At 41.2% G+C, this 20,047-nt stretch overlaps 1 protein-coding gene across 3 annotated transcripts in view; it reads left to right on the forward strand.

Annotated features, from left to right (window-relative positions):
- Positions 1 to 16,209, forward strand: part of GALNT12 (polypeptide N-acetylgalactosaminyltransferase 12) — a 100,807-nt gene extending 84,598 nt beyond the window's left edge. For all 3 annotated transcript variants that reach the window (XM_084621204.1, XM_084621205.1, XM_084621203.1), the window contains 3 exons: positions 1,531 to 1,644; positions 7,772 to 7,927; positions 14,508 to 16,209. In XM_084621204.1, coding sequence (XP_084477330.1) covers positions 1,531 to 1,644; positions 7,772 to 7,927; positions 14,508 to 14,645 — 408 coding nt within the window. In that variant the 3' untranslated portion in view covers positions 14,646 to 16,209. The remainder of the gene's footprint in view (positions 1 to 1,530; positions 1,645 to 7,771; positions 7,928 to 14,507) is intronic.
- The last annotated feature ends 3,838 nt before the right edge of the window (positions 16,210 to 20,047 follow it).

Below are 20,047 nucleotides of genomic sequence, written 5' to 3' on the forward strand. Positions count from 1 at the left end.
AATAATTTACAAAAGAGATAGAATAGGTTCTAATGCAACTGCCTTCAAACCAAGCCACTCTACAATAAAAAGGAAGCCAGGGAGACTTCCTTTAGCTCTGGAAAGCACCACTAAACTGCAAGGTTTACAGCTGCTCATCTAGAGATCTATCATAATTCAAAATCACACTTATTGTTTAGTCGCATGTTGGTTAATGGTGTTAATGCACTCACCAGAATGGTGAGAAACATCTGGAGAAGGGTGTGCAAGGAGTGTTCTTGAGGCTAAAAGTATTACAGTGCAAATGGATACAAAAAAAGTGGAAAGAGGAAATTGGTAGTAGGTAAAAGTGGAGGAAAACAAAAGTAAAGAAAAATATTTGTGGAATACCCTTTCACTTGTTTTACTTTGATTTGTCCTAATTTATTCATGTCTATTCATTCTCTGCACCGGAAACTATGGATATAATTATCACCTAGTACTTGAGAAGAAGCAATATTACACCTTCAGTAGTCATTAGGGACACTAAACCTGCATGTTTTATTCTTTTATATGCGACATAGTAGGATTCAGGTAAAAGGCATTTAGCTTTAATGTTTATTTACAGACGTTGTTTTGTTTCAACATTCGTTTCAGTGGGAAATATGTGACTGTGCAAAACGTATACATTTTAAAATTATTATTATGCCCTGGTTCAACTAGTTTTCAAGTAACTTGATATTTTTATTAATTGGAAGTCCTTATTGATTTGCCTGTGGAATATTTTTTAATTAAAAAAACACATAATGTAATCTTTCTGCAAGTGTCAATAGCAGTAAGAAAGGCCGGGTTCAACACGATGATTAGTCATCTCTTTAAAAATAAATAAAACATTGGTTCAAGTCGCCATTGAAATTGTATCCACATGCAGATTTTAGGAACTTAAATCCTAAATACTAGTTGTCTTCACAGGGTTTTTCTCCACTCTGTAAGCACGTGAGAGTCCTTTTTTTTTTTTTTTTTGAAAAATGAAATAAATCTCTATTTAAAGAACCAAAAAAAAATGAAATGACCAAAAAGAGAGAAAAAAAAACTATGGAGGTATGGCAGACTTCCCGGGCTCAGTGGTTAATTGGCTAGTTTGCTGGGGGCAAAGGGGACACAGTCCCCACTTACCTAAATCTGACTCAGGAATCCAGTTAGATTATGTGGCAATCCAAGTGAGTGCCTCCCATACACTTCTGCCAGGCATGGCCCAGTCCAATCAAGTCCGCAATAGCAGGTCTGCTCCAATCCAGTCTGTCAAAGTTGCTGCCACCAGGTCTGCTGCTGCCAGGTTCTGGTTCAGCAAAGCCAGCTGCACGACGTCTACTCTGGTCCACTATTATCAGGTTCAGTTTTACCAAGTCACCTCTATCAGGTCTATTGTTGCCAGGCCCTGATTCAGTGAAACCAGCTCTACCAGGGTTCAGAGCTGCGAATGGGAAGCCTATAATACAACATGGGGTATGAAGTGACACAAATGTATCTACTTCAGGCTGATGCTTTAATATGTTCTTTTGTCTTATTTAGCTGCAAAACAGAGGAATGGCAAATTACTGCTTTGATTATAACCCTCCAAATGAACATGAAGTAACAGGGCACAGAATCATATTATATCCATGCCATGGTATGGGACAAAATCAGGTAAGATTTGTTTTTTACTTTAGTTATGACGAATGTTATGATTAACTGTCTTAGGATGTAGGATACAAAGTAAAAATGCTCCACAGTATTTCTGAGGGGACATGTGGCCACTGCAATGTGATCTTAGCCAGCACCATTCTTCTTTTTGGTTCCTCCATGAGATTCTGTTAACTTTCTTGTGTCCAACAGAAAACTGAAGTCAGGTTTTCACAGTTCTAAGTTACATTTGGAAGATAACTAGGCCATGTTGACCCATCTAAGTCTCCCCTCATCTGTCAAGCAGTTGTACCTTTTAAAATGTGTTCTCATCTGAACACTTGTCTAACTTTAATATATACATATTAATTGCCCTCCTGGGTAAAGGTGTTTCTTCTAAACTCCCTGAGAACCTGATCCTTTCTCAGCTTTGGTTTTTGCTTTCTAGGTTTGAAGCCTGTTAGCCTCACCATACATCTCATAGTTTGAAATACCAAGTACAAAAATTGCTTTAGTTTTGTGTACAGTTTTAGTCTGTCTACATACAGTCATGAGACCTTAACTTTCTGAAAGTGTTGCAGGGTTCCAGGACTGTAATAACTTAAGATATTTGAGTAAGTAGTCTTTTAATGCTGGGGTTTCGCATAGCTTAATGAGGACTGATTGGTGTCTCCACATGCCAGCACTCTTTCTGATATATTGGTGTATCAGCCATCCTGGTATGTTTTCTGGTTCCTTCCAGGACTGAGGAGGTACGGTGTGCCCATTGTGGAAGGGGTGGTAAAATATCTAGGTGTGTGATTGAAAAGTAGAGGAATGTAAATGTATGGCAGGAGGGACTAGAAAACTTGAGCAGGTGGCTGGGTTTGGGGAGGTGAACAGGGACACGTTATTCCAAGAAGGATAAATAGTTTCAGAGGAGCACCAGAGTTGAGGAAGGTCATGCAGTTTACCAGTAACCTTTGTAAACTTCTGGAAACTGTCTGACTATGAAGAAAATTAAAATATAAAGGGGTATGAGCAAACCTATTTTCAAGGGGAAACTTTCAATACAGAATTCATTTTACCTTCTTTTTTTGGGGGGGGGTGGCATCCCAAACTTCCATTGAATTTAATTGAGAACAGAGTTGTTCCTGCTATGATTTATCATGTGGCAGTAAGATTTATTACAAGTAGCTATATTATCAGTATTAGTATTTAATAGTATTGGTTGTTTAGGCTGCAGCAGAGGCCAAAATGTGTGGGTACTTTCTAAAGACAGGAAACAGTCCCTGCCCTGAATATAAAGACAGATGAAGGGTGGGGGTGTAGTCATACATCATAAAGCCAAGGGATTTGGGTGAGGTTAGGCACATCTTAGATTTTAAGCACATTGAATGTCATCCCTTTTCTTGTTCCACAACTCAATCTCCTTCTGCAACACACTGTCTCAAAAGAGTAGTTCAGTGAGATGATTAATGAAATAGATAAACAGATAATTTAGTCAGCTAGTTTCTTGTTAGGAAGAAGTGACTACTTCCATGGATTGACATCAGAGATAATCACATCCATAGGAATGCATGAACTCCAAAAGGCACTCATCCAGTAATTTTATAGTCAGGGGTTTCTGTTCCTTTTTAGTATATTTTCATATTCTAATGAAAGTTTTTCAACAAAAACATATTAATTTCAGCTTTGTTCCAATAGAAAAAAAAATGCCAGTGTAAAAGGGCAAAACCAATAGAGAGAACTATTATTTTCATGCTTTTAAAAGGTTATTGTGACAGGATGACATTTTGCAATTATTCTTTTTCTTGATTAGAAATAAAAGAAAATTAACTCTCATTCTGTTGTGAAGGTATCACAATATAATGCCCCCTGCTGGCTCCCAGTCTTCCTATGTAGTCAACTGGAACTGTAAAAGGCACATCCCCAACAGACAGGCCACGCCCTGCCAAATTTCAACTCCCTGCTCCAAAACATGGGGGCACTCACAGAAGAGGTCACCAGAATTTGTTAATGGTGCACAAGGGGGTGGGACTCCCAAGTTCAAGTCCTTGCTCCAATGACTACTTAATTATTTATAAAAATAATATGGAACAGCATTAACATAGGAGGTTAGGAGTCCTCTCCAGAATATCCCATAGACCTGTGTCTAGGACACTCTTCTGCAGCATGGGAGTTCCAAGTTCAACTCTCTTTTCCACGCAGGCAGGAGGGGAAATTGAACCCAGATCTCCCACATCCCAGGTAATTACCCTAACCACTGGGCTAAAAGTTATAAGGAGGGTGGCATCAGTCTGAGTGGGGTATAGAAGGAAGATATTTGGATTCACTGGGGAAAGGAAGTGAGGCCAGTGTTGACTGCAGTAGCTGATCCATTATTATTTGGAGTTGTAGGAGCCAAATCTGCTTGGATGCAAGTCTGAAAGCACGCTGAACACCACTTCCAGTCTGGGAAGTTTTGTCACAGTGACGGGTTGTAGCTGGCCTTTGGGTTCGAACCCTCAAGAGTCCAGTGCCTTTCTCAGTATGGTTAAGAACCAGTGGTGAGAGATAGCACTGATTAGGCTCAGCTGGACATTACTGTTTCACAACTGATCAGTTTTAGACAAATGGGGAGTGGAAGGGTGGAATGTAAAAGCCTTCTGGTTTTGTGAGCAGGTCCCTGAGAAGGGAACATAAGGCAGCTTATGTCGACCTAATTATGTCAGTGTACACACAACTGCCGTATCCCACCAATGTAAGTGCCCTACTACACTGACATCATAACTCCACCTCCACAAGAGGCATATTGCTTATGTCAGTGTAGTTGGGGTGATGCAGTGTGGGTGTAGACAGATGTGTTACTTACATCCTCTGTTGGCTGTCTTGTCAGTTTCACGGCTCCAGAAGCCATGAAATTGACAAGAAAGCCAGGTAGCTAGGGCCCGGCTCCCCACTCCCAGCTGGGCTGCTGACCAGAGGCTCCCCGCTCAGGGAGTTGAGAAGCCCGGGTGGCTGACCCCCACTCCCGACTAGGAGCCGACAGCCAAGGGGACTGCTGGGCTCCTGGCAGGGAGCTGAGAGCCGTGGCTCTCAGCTCATGGAAGTACTCCTGGTGAGGGTGCACACCACTGACAGAAGGAGGATAGTATGGACATCAGCCACCCCAGTAGTTCCACACTGATAGGGAGTGTTTGCTGAATGTTTCAATAATGGAGGAGTGGAGGCTGGAAGTCTATGAGAAAGAAGTAGGGAAAGATATAAGTTAGGGACCAGCAGTCCACATCTCACACACACACACATCATCCCCAACTTTATTATCTAACCAAGCTAATGAGCCCTGCCACATCCTAGAGAAAGCCTTTCCTTCTTTGCCCCCATCACCCAAACTAAAATACCTCATGTATTTCCCTTGCCTAATCTCCTAACTTGCACAACCCTCCTTCATTCCTGTAACATGCTGTTGGGGGCACCCAGAGCTGTGAGCCACTGTGTTACCTCTGCCTCAGCAAGAGTGAACTTTGCTGGAGATTAGATTGTGTGTCAGCTCCTTTCCCCGCTGGTCTGTCTTCTTCACCAGCAAACTCCTCAAGGCTCTGCCAGCCCAAACTGTGCCTGAACAATCAGTGAACTCCAGCCCCTGAGCTCCTCAGAGACGTCTCTCTGCAATGCACAGCCCCTACCACTGTGCATTCATGGAAGATATTAAGTTAATTTCTCTTTTAAAGAGTCAGTGCATTACAGTTTATCAGCTTAACTGGGGTAAACACACCCCTCCCTTGAAACATAGCACTGTGTTGGTTTACAGTAAAAAATAAAACAAGTTTCTTAACAGAAGGACACAGGGTAGGTGGTACCAAGTAGAAGGAATAAAGGATGAAATGGTTACAAACAAACAAAAGTAAAAATACGCTTTCTAATGGCCAAGACCTAACTTAAGCTACAGTCTTTGTTCTAGATAGTTTCCTCACCACTCTTCCTTTCCCAGCAATAGCTGATTAAGGCTTTGTCTACACTGGCACTTTTGTCACTAAAACGTCTGTCACTCAGGGTGTGAAAAAACACCTCCCTGAATGACAAAAGTTTCAGGGACAGAAAGCACCAGTGTGGACAGTGCTTTGTCAGTGGGAGCCATATGCTCTTGGTGACAAACCTACCACCCCTCGTTGTGTGTGATTAGAGGCCACACAGCATACCTTAAAACCCAAAGTCTTTCTGGGTACTCTTATAGCTCAAAATCTGCCTTTGTTTCCAGGTTCAAATTGATCTCCTGGGGTTCAGTGTCCTCAACATGAGGGAATAAAAAATAAAATCAAGAAATATAACTTGACTCTGCTGCATGGGCATGTGTGGTGTGCTAATCATGACTATTGATATTTCCATTATTCATATATTTGAGATGATTGGTACCTTCTTTAAAAAGTGGTGTAAACCATGTTGCAAGTAGAGCTGGCTGAAAATTTTTCAGTGGAACAGTTTAGCATCAGAAAATGCAGTTTTATAAAAATGCAGACATTTAGTTGGAAAACATATCAATTTCAACAAAATGTTATGGGAGGGTGAGTCAAAATGTAGTTTCTACTTTCTCATTTCAATAATGTCAAAATGTTTTGTTTCAATATTATTGTTTCAGTTCATCTTGTTTACATTAATTTTAAAATTATATATTTAATATTTTATATTATAATGTTTCAGCATTATCAAAATGAAATGTTTCTATTATTTCAAATAAAAAGTTTTCATTCCATAAGAAAATTCGACATTTTGTTCCAATTCTTTTTTTTTTTAGTCAGCATTTCCCAGAGAACAGAAATTTCATTTTCCGGCAAGTTCTAGTTGTCAGTTACAAAGTGTTAGGCTCTTGCAATGTGGCTTCTGGAAGTTTATGTGATTGATAAAATGTGGTCCTCCAGCAGTTCTCTTCTGTGACTTTTTAAAAGTATTTTTAAATTACTTTCCCTGATCTTTCTATACTAGAATATTTTATACATATTAACACTGGGTGCTGTTTTCAATTGTTTCGGGTATGTTTGCTTCCATAAAGCCTCAGTCATACTTCCTAAAACTGTTTTGTAAATGGTTTTCTCTTCTGTGCTGTCAGTTAAACTGTTTTTAACACTGGGGCAGCTGCACTGATAACAATGTGTATGATATTTTCTGGGGTGGATAAGTCTCTTATCTTACCATAGTAAGTATAACTTAGTCCCCCTAAAACAATTTAAACATCCCTCATATCCATGCACAATAGTGCTCAAGATGATTTACAAGCATGCTAAATACAAATAATTATTTAAACTTCCCCAGTCCCCTTTGATGAAGTCCACATTTTGGCAAAAATCCATGATAAACATCACTGTAGCTCCAGGAAAAGCAGGAAAAAAGTTTGTTTTTTTTTTAGAATTCCTAGCAAATTTCTATTACCCCAATTATTACCATTACAGTGTTTTCAGCCTTATTGGCACAAGAAGTGAGTTGCTCAGGAATGCAATCAAAACTGGATTGTAGAATATCACACAATAACCAATGCCACACAACTTCCTTAAAATCCTATTTATGTTTAAAAGAAACTGTACCTAATTTTGCTTAGAATATCATCCTGAAAATTGACGTAGTGAAATGTACTTCATCTTGCATACTGTAAACAGTAATTGGAAACAAGTTTTTGATCAAACTGAACATTTTAATGTTTCAATGAGCAACCAACTCTTTAATTAAAAATGGCATTATTTGTGACACTAAAATTATGGAGGCCTAATCTCAACCTATAAACTAGTCTCCATCCCACTGTAGTGATGATATGGGTTAAAAACTATTGCATTACAATCAAATTTTTAAATCAACCTGTAAGATTTGTAACTTTTTCAGTGTAGGGAACTCTGCTTTCCTTCATGTTTGTACAGCATTTAGCACATTGTGGGTGCAACCAGAAACAATATGTGGTGATAATACTGCTGCAGGATTGATTTCCCATAGAAAGTAAAGTAAGTACTAGTAGTAAAGACTCCTGGAATGAAAACTCTCAACAGAATTTCTCTCCAACTCTAAATGAACAGACAATTCTAAGTGACCTTTTTAGCACATTGATAGATGGAAATTGTTACCTTTACTGCATCCTTTTTTCTAATAAAATGCTTTTTGTTTGCACATGTAAAATTAATATCCTTTGTTTCCTCTCTGGGGTTGGCAGTTTTTCGAATATACATCTCATAATGAAATACGTTACAACACCCGGCAGCCTGAAGCCTGTGCAGCAGTTGATTCCGAGACTGACTATTTGACAATGTACTTGTGTCAAGACAGTGTTCAAAATATTCCTGAAAATCAGAAATTTGTTTTCAGAGAGGTAAGCGTGTCAGTTTTTTAACTTTGTTGTTTCTGGTCATCATGCAAGCAGCACAAACCCAGTATATGGATTGGGGCATTACGTCCAGAGCTCTTAGATAGAAACCATTCTGATGAATTTTCTATCAATCCAAAATTATGTTATTAATTGTTTGTAAAAGTAGCCTACCTCTTATGTGGTGCTAGCATCTGGAAGCGAGTCCATTTTCAAATCACAAAAATTCATAATTTTCTTACTATCTGAATACAAAACAAGTGAGACTCAGAAAAAAATTCTTAAATGGCCCATTTTTGGCTGAAGAGTCTTGGTGTGGCCATGGGGGAGGGAGCAGGGTGAGTGATGATATGTGTGGGGGAAAGAGTCTTGGGAAAACGGGCTGTGGGATGAGCCCAGTCCCTCTGTGCTGATGGTGCCTGATTGCAGGGTCACTCGGCACCTCTGGCACTCCTGTCTTAGTACCTCCAACTGTGTTATGTTGGCATTGTGACGCACCAGTTCTGGGAGAGTATTTCAGGTGCTTGTTCCACCTGACCCTCACTCATCTATCCCCCACATAGTCTCTTTGCTCCTATTCCCCCACACACACAGCAGCTTGTCTCCACACACCTCTTGTCTCCCCGTCTTCCTTTCACCATACCACTGTCTCCCAACCCCATCGCCCACCACAGAAATGCCTCTGCCTCCACCCACACCGCTGCCTGTTGCTGTTCCTGCCGTTCTGTCCCTATCTTTCTGTGTCCCAAGACTTCCTTGCCAATTTCCTGCTGCCTCCATAGACCTTATGCCTCACTCATTGAAGTCCCCACTATCCCTGCCCACTCACTTGCCCACCATTCTTCTCTGCCCTCCCCTGTCCAAAATCCCCTTCCCCTTACATTCAAATACATACATCCCCCTATACAACACTTGTATTACCCTCTCTTTGCCCATATCGACAGCATCTCCTGCTGCCATACCTACTTCCTCCAACTTCTGGGTATCCCAAGGCTGCCCTGCCACCCCATGGTCCCTGTTAACCCCACAATCCTTTTATCCACCAATATATACCTCCCACATCCTGCTGTCCAGGAAGCATACCTGCTACCCCAGCCGTCACACATACCCCATAGCTCACCCTTGATTATCCTGCTCCCCCACCCCCCGATCTACAATGCCCCAGAACCTCCTTCTTCACCCAAGCCCTCAGCACCCTCCCCATACAGTCCCTGCTGCCTTCCCCATCACATCACATCAAAATGTGCCCTGCATCAAAATGTGCCTGTTCACCATCTTCACCTCTGGTAGTGTAATGTATGGAGTTTTTGACAAGTATTGGGAGTCCATCAAAATGGTGCCACCACCCCACTTTTCACTTTCAGCCCAGAGGAGGGCACATTTTGATGTGCTGCTATCCCCACTGCCAGAGCCTTTCCGTGCAGCGGGAAAAGACTCCCACCGGGACACTACATTGCTAAAAATCGTAATGTAGATGGGGAAGGGACTGCTTGGCCATATAGAGAGCTGTGTTGGGTACATACCCACAGGGTTCAGGTGTTTTTACTTATCTAAGCAATGCCTTAATGTCTACACTGCTATTTATACCCATGCTAGAGGTTTGTCTAGTGTATGTACTCTATGTGCTGCCATAAGGAGTGTGCAGTGTAGACCTATCCTAAGATAACACATATTTAATGGGTCCCAGACACTTCAGAAAAAGCAAGATTTGAAAAAAATGTGATTTGAAATACTTCCAAGTTCAGTGCATTCAGAAGCATTTATTTTTAAAACTAATGTATTGATTTTGAGCCAATAAAATCCTCTCCCATGGCTGTTGACTTCATCACATCATTCCCTTTGAATCCCTACCCTAGCTTCCCATCTTCTGTTGCATTACATTTAAGCTACCAGTCACCACCTTCAAGGCTTTCTTTGAATCTGTCCCTTCCTACCCAGGGGTGAAAGTAGGTCGAGTGACTTACCGGCATGCTGGGGCCAGTTCTGGCCCCTGGAAGGGGCGATGCCTAGGGTGGAAGGGGCGGGGCTGAGGGGGTCAGAGCCAGCCCCAGCCCACCCTGTAAGATAAGTGCCCCCCCTCCTTCCCCCACCAGGGTAGCAGCAGCAGCCCAAGGCTCTGCTACTGCCCCCATCCTTTAATTAGCTGCCAGAGCCCTGGGGAAGCGGCAGGGCTCCAGCGGCTATTTAAAGGACTGGGGCGGCAGAGGCAGCTGGAGCCCTGGCCCTTTAAATAGCCCCCGGAGCCCTCGCTACCCCAGGGCTCTGGAGGCTATTTAAAGGGCCTGCAGCTCCCCTGCTTCTACTGCCCCGGTCCTTTAAATAGCCCCCGGAGCCCTGGAGTAGCGACACCAGGGCTCTGGCAGCTATTTAAAGGGCCAGGGCGGTAGAAGCAGGGGAGCCCTGGGCCCTTTAAATAGCCATCGGAGCCCCGCAGCCACTACCCCAGGGCTCCAGCAGCGGGGCTCTGGAGGAAATTTAAAGGGACTGGGGCTCCAACCGCTGCTGGGAGCCCCAGGCCCTTTAAATTGCCACCTGGGGAAGCCGGGCTGACCCAGTACGGTGCACCGGCTCTTGCCAGTACGCCATACCGGGGCGTACCGGCTTACTTTCACCTCTGTTCCTACCTAACTTCCCTTTTTGAGCTTCAGGTGACCTCCTACCGCAAATACTGATAATAATACATTTGTACTGGGAATTGTTACTGAAAAAATTACTCAACTGAATAATGTAGTGTGACAGGGCAGCAATGATGCTATAATTAAGGTTGGGTTCTTTTTTGCATTTAAAATAGGAGCTCAGACTCTTTTGTGGGGTCTGCAGTCAGCTGATGGAAAATGTGGTTTACATTGTTTCTTCCATTCTCCAGTGCAGCATGCACAAGCCTTTTTGAGCAGGTTAGGAGAGGAATTAGAACACTGCCATTTGTCATATGCCCCCATGTGATGTTTTGTGCATCCAAAACTGAGAATCTCCAGCTGTAGAATGGAAAGTTCTTACACTCTTTTAGGGGAAAAGGTAGGACAGAGGTAAAATTGGAGGATAGAATTGATATGAAACTGTAAAATTGCACTAATTTATCAGAGATTGATAACAGAGGTCATAGCCTGTCATTAAAATGCATTTAGGAAAAGCTTATATAAAGGGGGGGGAATGCATTTTGCCATGTAGAGGCATAATTATGGGAATCCTTAATGATGTGAATCAGAGTTTGAAGAATCATTCTCTAGAAAAATGAAAGGAACAGAATGAAGAAGAGATGAGGCTGCAGTCACTACAGGAGCAGAATTGGTTGTTTGTTGCATTTTTGTTTATGATGTTTGTTACATATGTTGGCTAAACATGATGCATTTCATAAGCAGCTGTGAAGTAGCTGTATTGTTTTTCAACAGAACTTAAATGTTGTTTCCCTAGATATTTATGTTTGTGATGTTGGTTGTTCATCGTGAGAAACTTTAGCCATTAGACAACATAATGGTTTTGTGTGTGGATGTTATTAGGTTCAGTATTATGTTCTGACATGTATACTCTAGATGTTGGTAATAATGTATAATAATACCGTTAATATTGTGACACGTATTGAAACCGATGGTAATTGCCTGATTTAAAGACATGAGGCCTGATCCAAAACTCATTGAAGTCAGTGGGAAGTTTTCAATGGACGCTGCTGGATTTTAAATCAGGTCCTAAGTAAATAATGAATAAAAACTAAAAAAGGACCTGTGATTTGGCCCACAAATTTTATGCTGTCAATGATAATTACATTTTTCTTGTGCTAAAATTTATACAAGATGGCAATGTTTTACCAGAATTATTTCCAAATCAGAAAATTTTTGCATTTTGCAATAGACAACTGTTAATAGTTCATCCCTGGGCTTGCCTACATGGTGGGGTAACACACATTTACATGACAGTGATTTCTAAAGCGCACTAGCATGTTGTTCATTAAGTGCTCTGTGTAGATGCAGTTGGTGCCTGCCAAGGTAATTTACTGCCGTTGAAACGGTCCTACATTAAAGTGCAGTAGGGAACCTTTAATGCCCACCAGCAGGGTCTATACAGAGCAAATCAGTGTTCAGCATGTTTGTGTGCATTACCCCACTGTGTAGACAAGCCCTCTGTGAGACCTTGTTCATTATATGTATGAAAAATTCCACCAAGAACCCAATCTGCTTGCAGAAACTCTTACTGAAGTCAGTGGGAGCGCCAAACACAGGCTTGCAGGATCAGGCTGTTTGTAAGAGGAAACTAGGTAGTAATGGGAACAATTATATAGATTTTTTTTCTTTAATTCCCTTTCTAAAGATATCTGTTTAAGGGGCATGTATTTTAAGTTGTATAATATATGCTGTAATGATATCTGATAAGTGTGCACTATAAATTTGCTTTTTTATTTTCAAAATAGTGTGATCTGTAATATAGGAAACAAAAGAGGCATCTTTCGACCGATTATTAGGAGAACTCCAATTTTATAGGCAGTAAATATTCTCACTTTCAAATCTCCCTGTTTTAGTTAGGTCATAGCTAATGAAGAAAGTTTGCCCAGATTCCAGCATATCCAAACAAGTGGATGTCTAACAACTGAAAACAGGCCCAATTTCACTAACTCAGTGGTGTAATGTCCCAACGTGTTTATCTGTAGGATTTGGTTGTATATATCTTGGCCAACTTTCAAGACACCTATGGGGAATGGTGAACATTTTAATGTGTTCTTTGGGGTACATGGAGTTGTGTCTAGGGGTCAGTAATCTCTTTGGGCTCTTTTACCATGCTCATCTAAACCTAAATTCACAGCTTTTGAAATAAGTTTCTTTAAGACAAACTCGGCCTTCAAATTACACATAACTACCATGGAAATCCATGGTAGTTGTGCATGTGATCATAGTGCAGGATTTGGTCCATTCTTTTAATTGAACTAGCATACCTTAGAAAGGGGGAATTTACCAGTAATTATGGTTCTTTGAGGAATGCCTCTGCATGTTCACACTCATGAGATTGAAGGTGCCTGCTCTGCAGTCTTCCATGTACAAGCATCGCTTCAAGGCATCAGATGTTTGGGGACTTAAAGCTAGATAAGGGAAGTAAGTGTAAGTCTCAGTTCTTTTCTTCTGAACCCCAGAATCCAGAGATGTGTAAGAATTCTGAGGGAGGGGGGAGATAGAGAGTATGAATATGCAGAAGCACCCCTTAAAGATACACAGTAACTCGTAAGTAACTTCTCTTTCTTCATATGCTCATGAGAGACTAGCAAGCAGTGCAACCCAGACAGAAGATGGGCAGAAGAGTGGCATAAGTACTGTAAATCCTGTCTGCTCAAGCTAACATCATAGAGGAACTCTGACACCACCTTTGGGAGGAACTTAGGATAATCTTTTAGTACTGCTTTGTTTTTGTAAAACAGTAAGTGGTGGGTCAAGCCATCAAAGCATGCAATTCACTCACTTTGTGTTCTGAAATAATGGCCACTAGAAAGGCCATTATAGATAAGTGGCACAGTGAACACTCATACAAAAGTTCAAATGGCCTTCCCAGCAGCCTGATCCGAATGAAGTTTAAGTCCTGTGTTGGCACTGGGACTTAAACTAGTAGATATTGGTCAACCCTTTCAGGAACCTGGATTCCATGGGCTGAAGATGGAAAAGCCTTCAACAGGAGGGGGATAGGCCAACATTGCAGATTTGTTGACACTGAGGGATGTCAGAATCCTTGATTTTTAAAATGTAACAAGTAATCCACTACTGGTGGCAAAGAAGCAGAGTGCCAGCAAAAACCTGTTTTCCCCTCAGAACCAGTGCATCTGCACCAGCATCTGAGGTATTTGTTGCCTTTTGGAGCTAAGAGAGGTTGTGGAATAACCTGGAAACAGCTGGGTCCTGGAACCTCCTCCTGGACTGGGAAAGGGGACTTTGATTTCTCCACAGTTGGATATGTAGCTTCCTAGGAACCTAATTTCTTGGCAGGCATTGCTGATGGAGTTGAGGTTCGCTTGGATGAACTCGAGACTCCTGTAATCAGAAGGCCTTAAGCGTCAGCTTGAAGTTCCTTGGGGACTCTGTGTATGAAGAGCTGGCAGACCTTGCATCCATCCAAGGCTTGCATTACCCTGGAGCAAAATAGGCATCTAACTTCTCAAAGATTCTGGGCAAGAGACACACCTGGAATAGAGGTACAACTAGAAGTATGGCCACCTAAACAAGATGAGTAAATTACCTTAAAAATTATACAGAATTCCTAAAACTACCAACAGAAATAAAAACTATTTACAAAATAAGCAAAAAGCTAAGGATTTTTGTCAAACAAGGTCATACGAGGCAGAAACCCATAGATTCCTTTATCCACAGCTTGTGCCAGTAAGAAAGGAATTGAGGTTCTTGGGCCCCAGTGCTGCAAAGCAACATTCATGTAAACCCAAAAGACACAGTTTTTGACCTTGGCATCAGGCTCCTTGGATTCAATGCAGTGCTCTTAAGGAAAAGTATAAGTTTAGATATAGATGTTTCCTGTTACATTTAAAATATGGTAAAATTTAATTAATAACTCTAATTTTACGACTGTGCTGTAAATCATAATTTTCCATCATCTTTTGTAGGATGGTACTTTGTTCCATGTACAAACCCAGAAGTGCCTACAAGCCGAGTCTAACTCTTACAATGGAAATCCAGCACCATTATTGCGACCATGTAGCAATTCAGAATACCAAAAATGGTTCTTCAAAGAAAGAAGTTGATCCAGATGTCATCAACTGTATGGCTGAATATGAAAATGTTAACTTTCTAGTCAGAGCTAGGAAATCTCTGGAAAAATTACATAGCTGATCTATTTTTGTATGAAAAGAGTTGTAACTTGTTTACAAGTTATAAACCTTGTTTTCTGGAGCACTAAAAGACATTAAGGGTTGAACTCTATTGAACGGGCACTGTGAATAAACTGTGCTGCAGAAATCTCCTCTTCCACTGTTCTCTTTACTTGGCAGCTATACTGTTTCTAAAATGTTTTATGCTTTTCCACATGTGACTATATTTTTTTAACCTACTGTGTGCAAGTAAGGAAGTGAAAGTAATTGCACTAATGCTACCTGCCAGTAACTTTAAAATGTTTATTTTTCTAAAACATTCTACAGTGGTGGCTTTTGAACAGATATTAGTTAAGGATTCTTCTTTTAAATTCCAAAAATGTAAATTTAGGTCAAATTCTGCCCTGAGATGTGAAAGTTGAGCAGAGATCTCATTGAAATCAACGTGGAGTTGCACGTCTACATCTCAAGCCAGACTAGGTCCTAATAATTTTGCACAAACACTCCAGATGGCACATATTTGACTGAATGTCATAACATTTTAAATGTTCATGGTACTTGACAGATTCCTAATAAAACTGCTTAAGGTTATCTTTGGAGTAAAATTAGTGATTAATTACTGATCTTTTACTAGTCTAAGAAATAAAGCACCAATATTAAAAATGACTTAGTGGGAAAAATTAAATTCATATGGGGCCCAATTTTAGAAGTGTGTGCTATGTACTTTAAATGGAAGTTCTGCATGCACAAATCGTTCAAGATCAGACTCATAGTAATAATTACTCACACTAAAGCTTTAATTCAAAGTTCAGTTATTAAGCAAATACATTTAAAAATGGATAACTTCAGTTCATTGATACTGTTAATGCACTCCTTTTCTACAAAAATCATTAAAACAAATTATTTTGTAGTACATTTAAGTGATAATTTTTGTAATTGATGCTAATCTAAACATTTGTCTTCGTGATTGTAATTGTTTTCTAAGAATTTTGATTATGAATAACAAGCTGTTCAATTCATCATGTACATTCCTGCTGAAAGTCTGGATATTTAATTAGCATCTATACAAGACGTTGTCTGCTTAGTGCATAGGAATTGCCATATTAAATCAGACAAGTTATCATAGTCCAGTAGTTTGTCTTTGACAGTGGTAAGGAACAGATGCTTCAGCCCATAAAGCAAGTTTCTTCCTTATCTCTGTCAGAGGTCCACTTATGTGCTAAAGCATGAGTGTTTATATCTCTTCCAAAATACTTACATTTATTCTTTTATCCTTACTTTTGTAATCATGGATGTTCTTGTTATCCATATAAACATCCATACCTTTTCTGAATCCTGGTGAACTCATGTCATATTTGCATACTTATTTTATGATTGTTGGGGACTCTGTGCCTTTAGAGGATATGTATGTAGGTTCTTCCAAGATTGTAGCAAAACTAATGTTTTTATAAGCACCTTTACAATTCTGCCTCTGTGGATTTGGTTGATGAAACTGATATTGGATCTAATAAAATAATTTGTGAATTAATAGTTTAGAAACTCTTTTGTAAGTAATTCCTTCTTGCGGTCTCAATACTTTTCTCTTACAATTTCCTCTGATCTTTGGCCCTGATCCTTCCAACATTTAAGCTCATAGGAAAAGACAACTGTTCTATCTTACACTCTTGTTAGTTCTTTTTTTCTTATAACCTCTCTCCTTGCTCTCCCTGTTTGTATACAAATTGCACTAGTTTTAGTCACCTGCTGGATCCCAAATTAGTGTAAATTACACTACTTTATCACTAACCATTTACAACTGTTTCCTTACCCACTTACATTGCCATTAGGCTTACTATTGAATTTGTCCTTTGATACCTAAAAATCTACAAAGAAATAGGGTAGTGGCTTCAGTCCAGTATATATAGTACAGGAACAAATAAAGGAACTGACTGTGTTTGTGTGCGTGAGAGAGAAAGAGAGGAAGACACAATAAAATAAAAGTGTGAGGTAGCATTGCAGTAGTTGTGAAGGGACTAAATAGAGGCTCAAACTCATTAGCACTTTTGTTCACTGGCTAGTAGCACCTGGGAGTCAGGACTTTAGGATTTCACCTGTAGGTGGTGATATGCAAAGATGAAGGAAAAACAGACTTCACAACAGAATTGTACAGGGAGAAATCCTGCTGCCTCATCTGAACCATCTGTTAAGAAAAGCAGTGAGGTTTAGGTTTCCAGTAACATAAAATTGCATAAAACTTCTGTTTATTCACACAGTGCATCCTCTGGTTTGAGGAAACGACGAGGTAACTATATATAAATTCACCACAGAAGCAACCATGAGATAAAAATTTGAGGCACTGCAGGCTCTTTACTTAGAAGTCGGGGCACTCTCACAGAACCAGTTTGGTACTTCTATAGCTATGGCATAGCAGTCTTCTCTCTGATGGGGATTTTCAGCTGGTGACTCTAGGGTTTGTGTGTGCCAGGCCCCCTGCTGCTTCTCTTCTCCCTCTCTTACCCCAGTAGCCTAGTAATGTGCCTGGCTATAGGATCAGTACACAATCCAGCATCTGCCTGGACAGAGTATGCCTTTAACCAAATGGTAAGATTCTGTTCCCTTTGAGGGAGATCATGGCTGGCTGGGAATCAGTCCTTCAGTGGACTTCAGTCCTAAGTGGGATGGGTTGAGAACTCTTGGCTTCACCTCATTGGTGGAGAACGGATTGATGTGTCAAGGGGAGGGTGGAGCTACAACCAAGACTAACGCCAGCCAGGGAGCAAGGTGGGGCCTTGTGGGGCATGTGGCCAAATCATGGCCGAAGGGGATCCACTCTATGTGTGCAGTAGCTGTCGTGTAAGGAAGTAAGGTATGCCTACAGAAATCAAAGGTTATCCCCCATTTTGAAACACAGGGTTCTGGATAGCTGGGATCAGACCAGGCTTTGGCTGGCTGAAGCTTAGAGCAACTTCTCGTTGCTGTGCTTTGTAATATATAAATATATAGTTGTTTAAATAGAAGCTGTCCATGTATTGATAAGCACACCACAGCCTGCATGTGTCAATCCTGAAGCAAGAATCAATCCTGAAGCACTTGCATGAGAGGAAAGTGATCAGGAACAGCCAGCATGGATTCACCAAGGGAAGGTCATGCCTGACTAATCTAATCACCTTTTATGATGAGATTACTGGTTCTGTGGATGAAGGGAAAGCAGTGGATGTATTGTTTCTTGACTTTAGCAAAGCTTTTGACACGGTCTCCCACAGTATTCTTGTCAGCAAGTTAAGGAAGTATGGGCTGGATGAATGCACTACAAGGTGGGTAGAAAGCTGGCTAGATTGTCGGGCTCAACGGGTAGTGATCAATGGCTCCATGTCTAGTTGGCAGCCGGTATCAAGTGGAGTACCCCAAGGGTCGGTCCTGGGGCCGGTTTTGTTCAATATCTTCATAAATGATCTGGAGGATGGTGTGGATTGCACTCTCAGCAAATTTGCGGATGATACTAAACTGGGAGGAGTGGTAGATACGCTGGAGGGGAGGGATAGGATACAGAAAGACCTAGACAAATTGGAGGATTGGGCCAAAAGAAATCTGATGAGGTTCAATAAGGATAAGTGCAGGGTCCTGCACTTAGGATGGAAGAACCCAATGCACAGCTACAGACTAGGGACCGAATGGCTAGGCAGCAGTTCTGCGGAAAAGGACCTAGGGGTGACAGTGAACGAGAAGCTGGATATGAGTCAGCAGTGTGCCCTTGTTGCCAAGAAGGCCAATGGCATTTTGGGATGTATAAGTAGGGGCATAGCGAGCAGATCGAGGGACGTGATCGTTCCCCTCTATTCGACATTGGTGAGGCCTCATCTGGAGTACTGTGTCCAGTTTTGGGCCCCACACTTCAAGAAGGATGTGGATAAATTGGAGAGAGTCCAGCGAAGGGCAACAAAAATGATTAGGGGACTAGAACACATGAGTTATGAGGAGAGGCTGAGGGAGCTGGGATTGTTTAGCCTGCAGAAGAGAAGAATGAGGGGGGATTTGATAGCTGCTTTCAACTACCTGAAAGGGGGTTCCAAAGAGGATGGCTCTAGACTGTTCTCAATGGTAGCAGATGACAGAACGAGGAGTAATGGTCTCAAGTTGCAGTGGGGGAGGTTTAGATTGGATATTAGGAAAAACTTTTTCACTAAGAGGGTGGTGAAACACTGGAATGCATTACCTAGGGAGGTGGTAGAATCTCCTTCCTTAGAGGTTTTTAAGGTCAGGCTTGACAAAGCCCTGGCTGGGATGATTTAACTGGGAATTGGTCCTGCTTTGAGCAGGGGGTTGGACTAGATGACCTTCTGGGGTCCCTTCCAACCCTGATATTCTATGATTCTATGTGTACTATGGCAGGGCCATTTAACATTTTACCCTTATCCTCTCACATATGGATATCACCCGGGTCATGCCACAGATTACTCCAGCCACCCTGGGACCTTCTTTCATGGGATGCTTGTCAGTCATGAGACCTTTATGATCCTGAATAAAATGTTGCTTATTTGACCTCAACACTGTCCATCCCTGGCCTTCGTTCCAATCATCCTGAATCTGGCTATGCCACACTAGCTTCTGTTAACTTCTGTGTCTGTTTGGCCTCATCAGAGAATTCTAGTCCCCCTGGGGGCTCATGTTTCCATGAGAGGCTGCTTTCATAGTCACAGTACAGTCTCTGGACTGTTCCTTAACAACTCTATGGTAAATACTTGGAGGGAGATTGCTGTCTCAGCTCTGCCTGCCACACTGGGGAACTTACAGAACAAGCCTGTGTCACAGTCATAAGGTTAACCTTTGAAGGGATTCCTTTAAAAAAACTTTCAAAGGGACCAAGACAACCTCTTCAAACAGAATAAAACAAATAAACTGACACACACACACCACAAGGTGTCCTGTTTCCTCCTGGGTTGGAGTGACCTCTTTTCTTCTTCTGCCATGTAGCTTGTGAGAAGGACTTAGAACTTGCAACTCTGGATATATTGATAACATTATCCTGAAAGTGAACAGGGAGCTGGCAGTTCAAGAAGGGAAATCTCTGTGTTATTTTTCCTTTTCTAAGGCTTCCCTTAAGAACACACAAAACAAGAAAGATATTCTTTCCTGCTGTTTAATTTTTTTGGAAGAGGCAGTGACTGCACATTGCTCAGTAGAAGAATGGATATTTACTCGCAGGCCTATATTAATCTGCATAAAATCCTAAGGAAAAGCAGAAGAATAAATTTGGCTCTAAGGTAGGTTCTAATTCCCTTTACTGGGTCAATAAGACTATGTCTTCTGTGATTGCCACTTCCCTCAAAGACCTAATGGATAACAAAATTAGAGCTTTT

Source organism: Lepidochelys olivacea (assembly GCF_965140295.1).
Source record: "Lepidochelys olivacea isolate rLepOli2 genome assembly, chromosome: 2".
NCBI lineage: Eukaryota > Metazoa > Chordata > Testudines > Cheloniidae > Lepidochelys > Lepidochelys olivacea.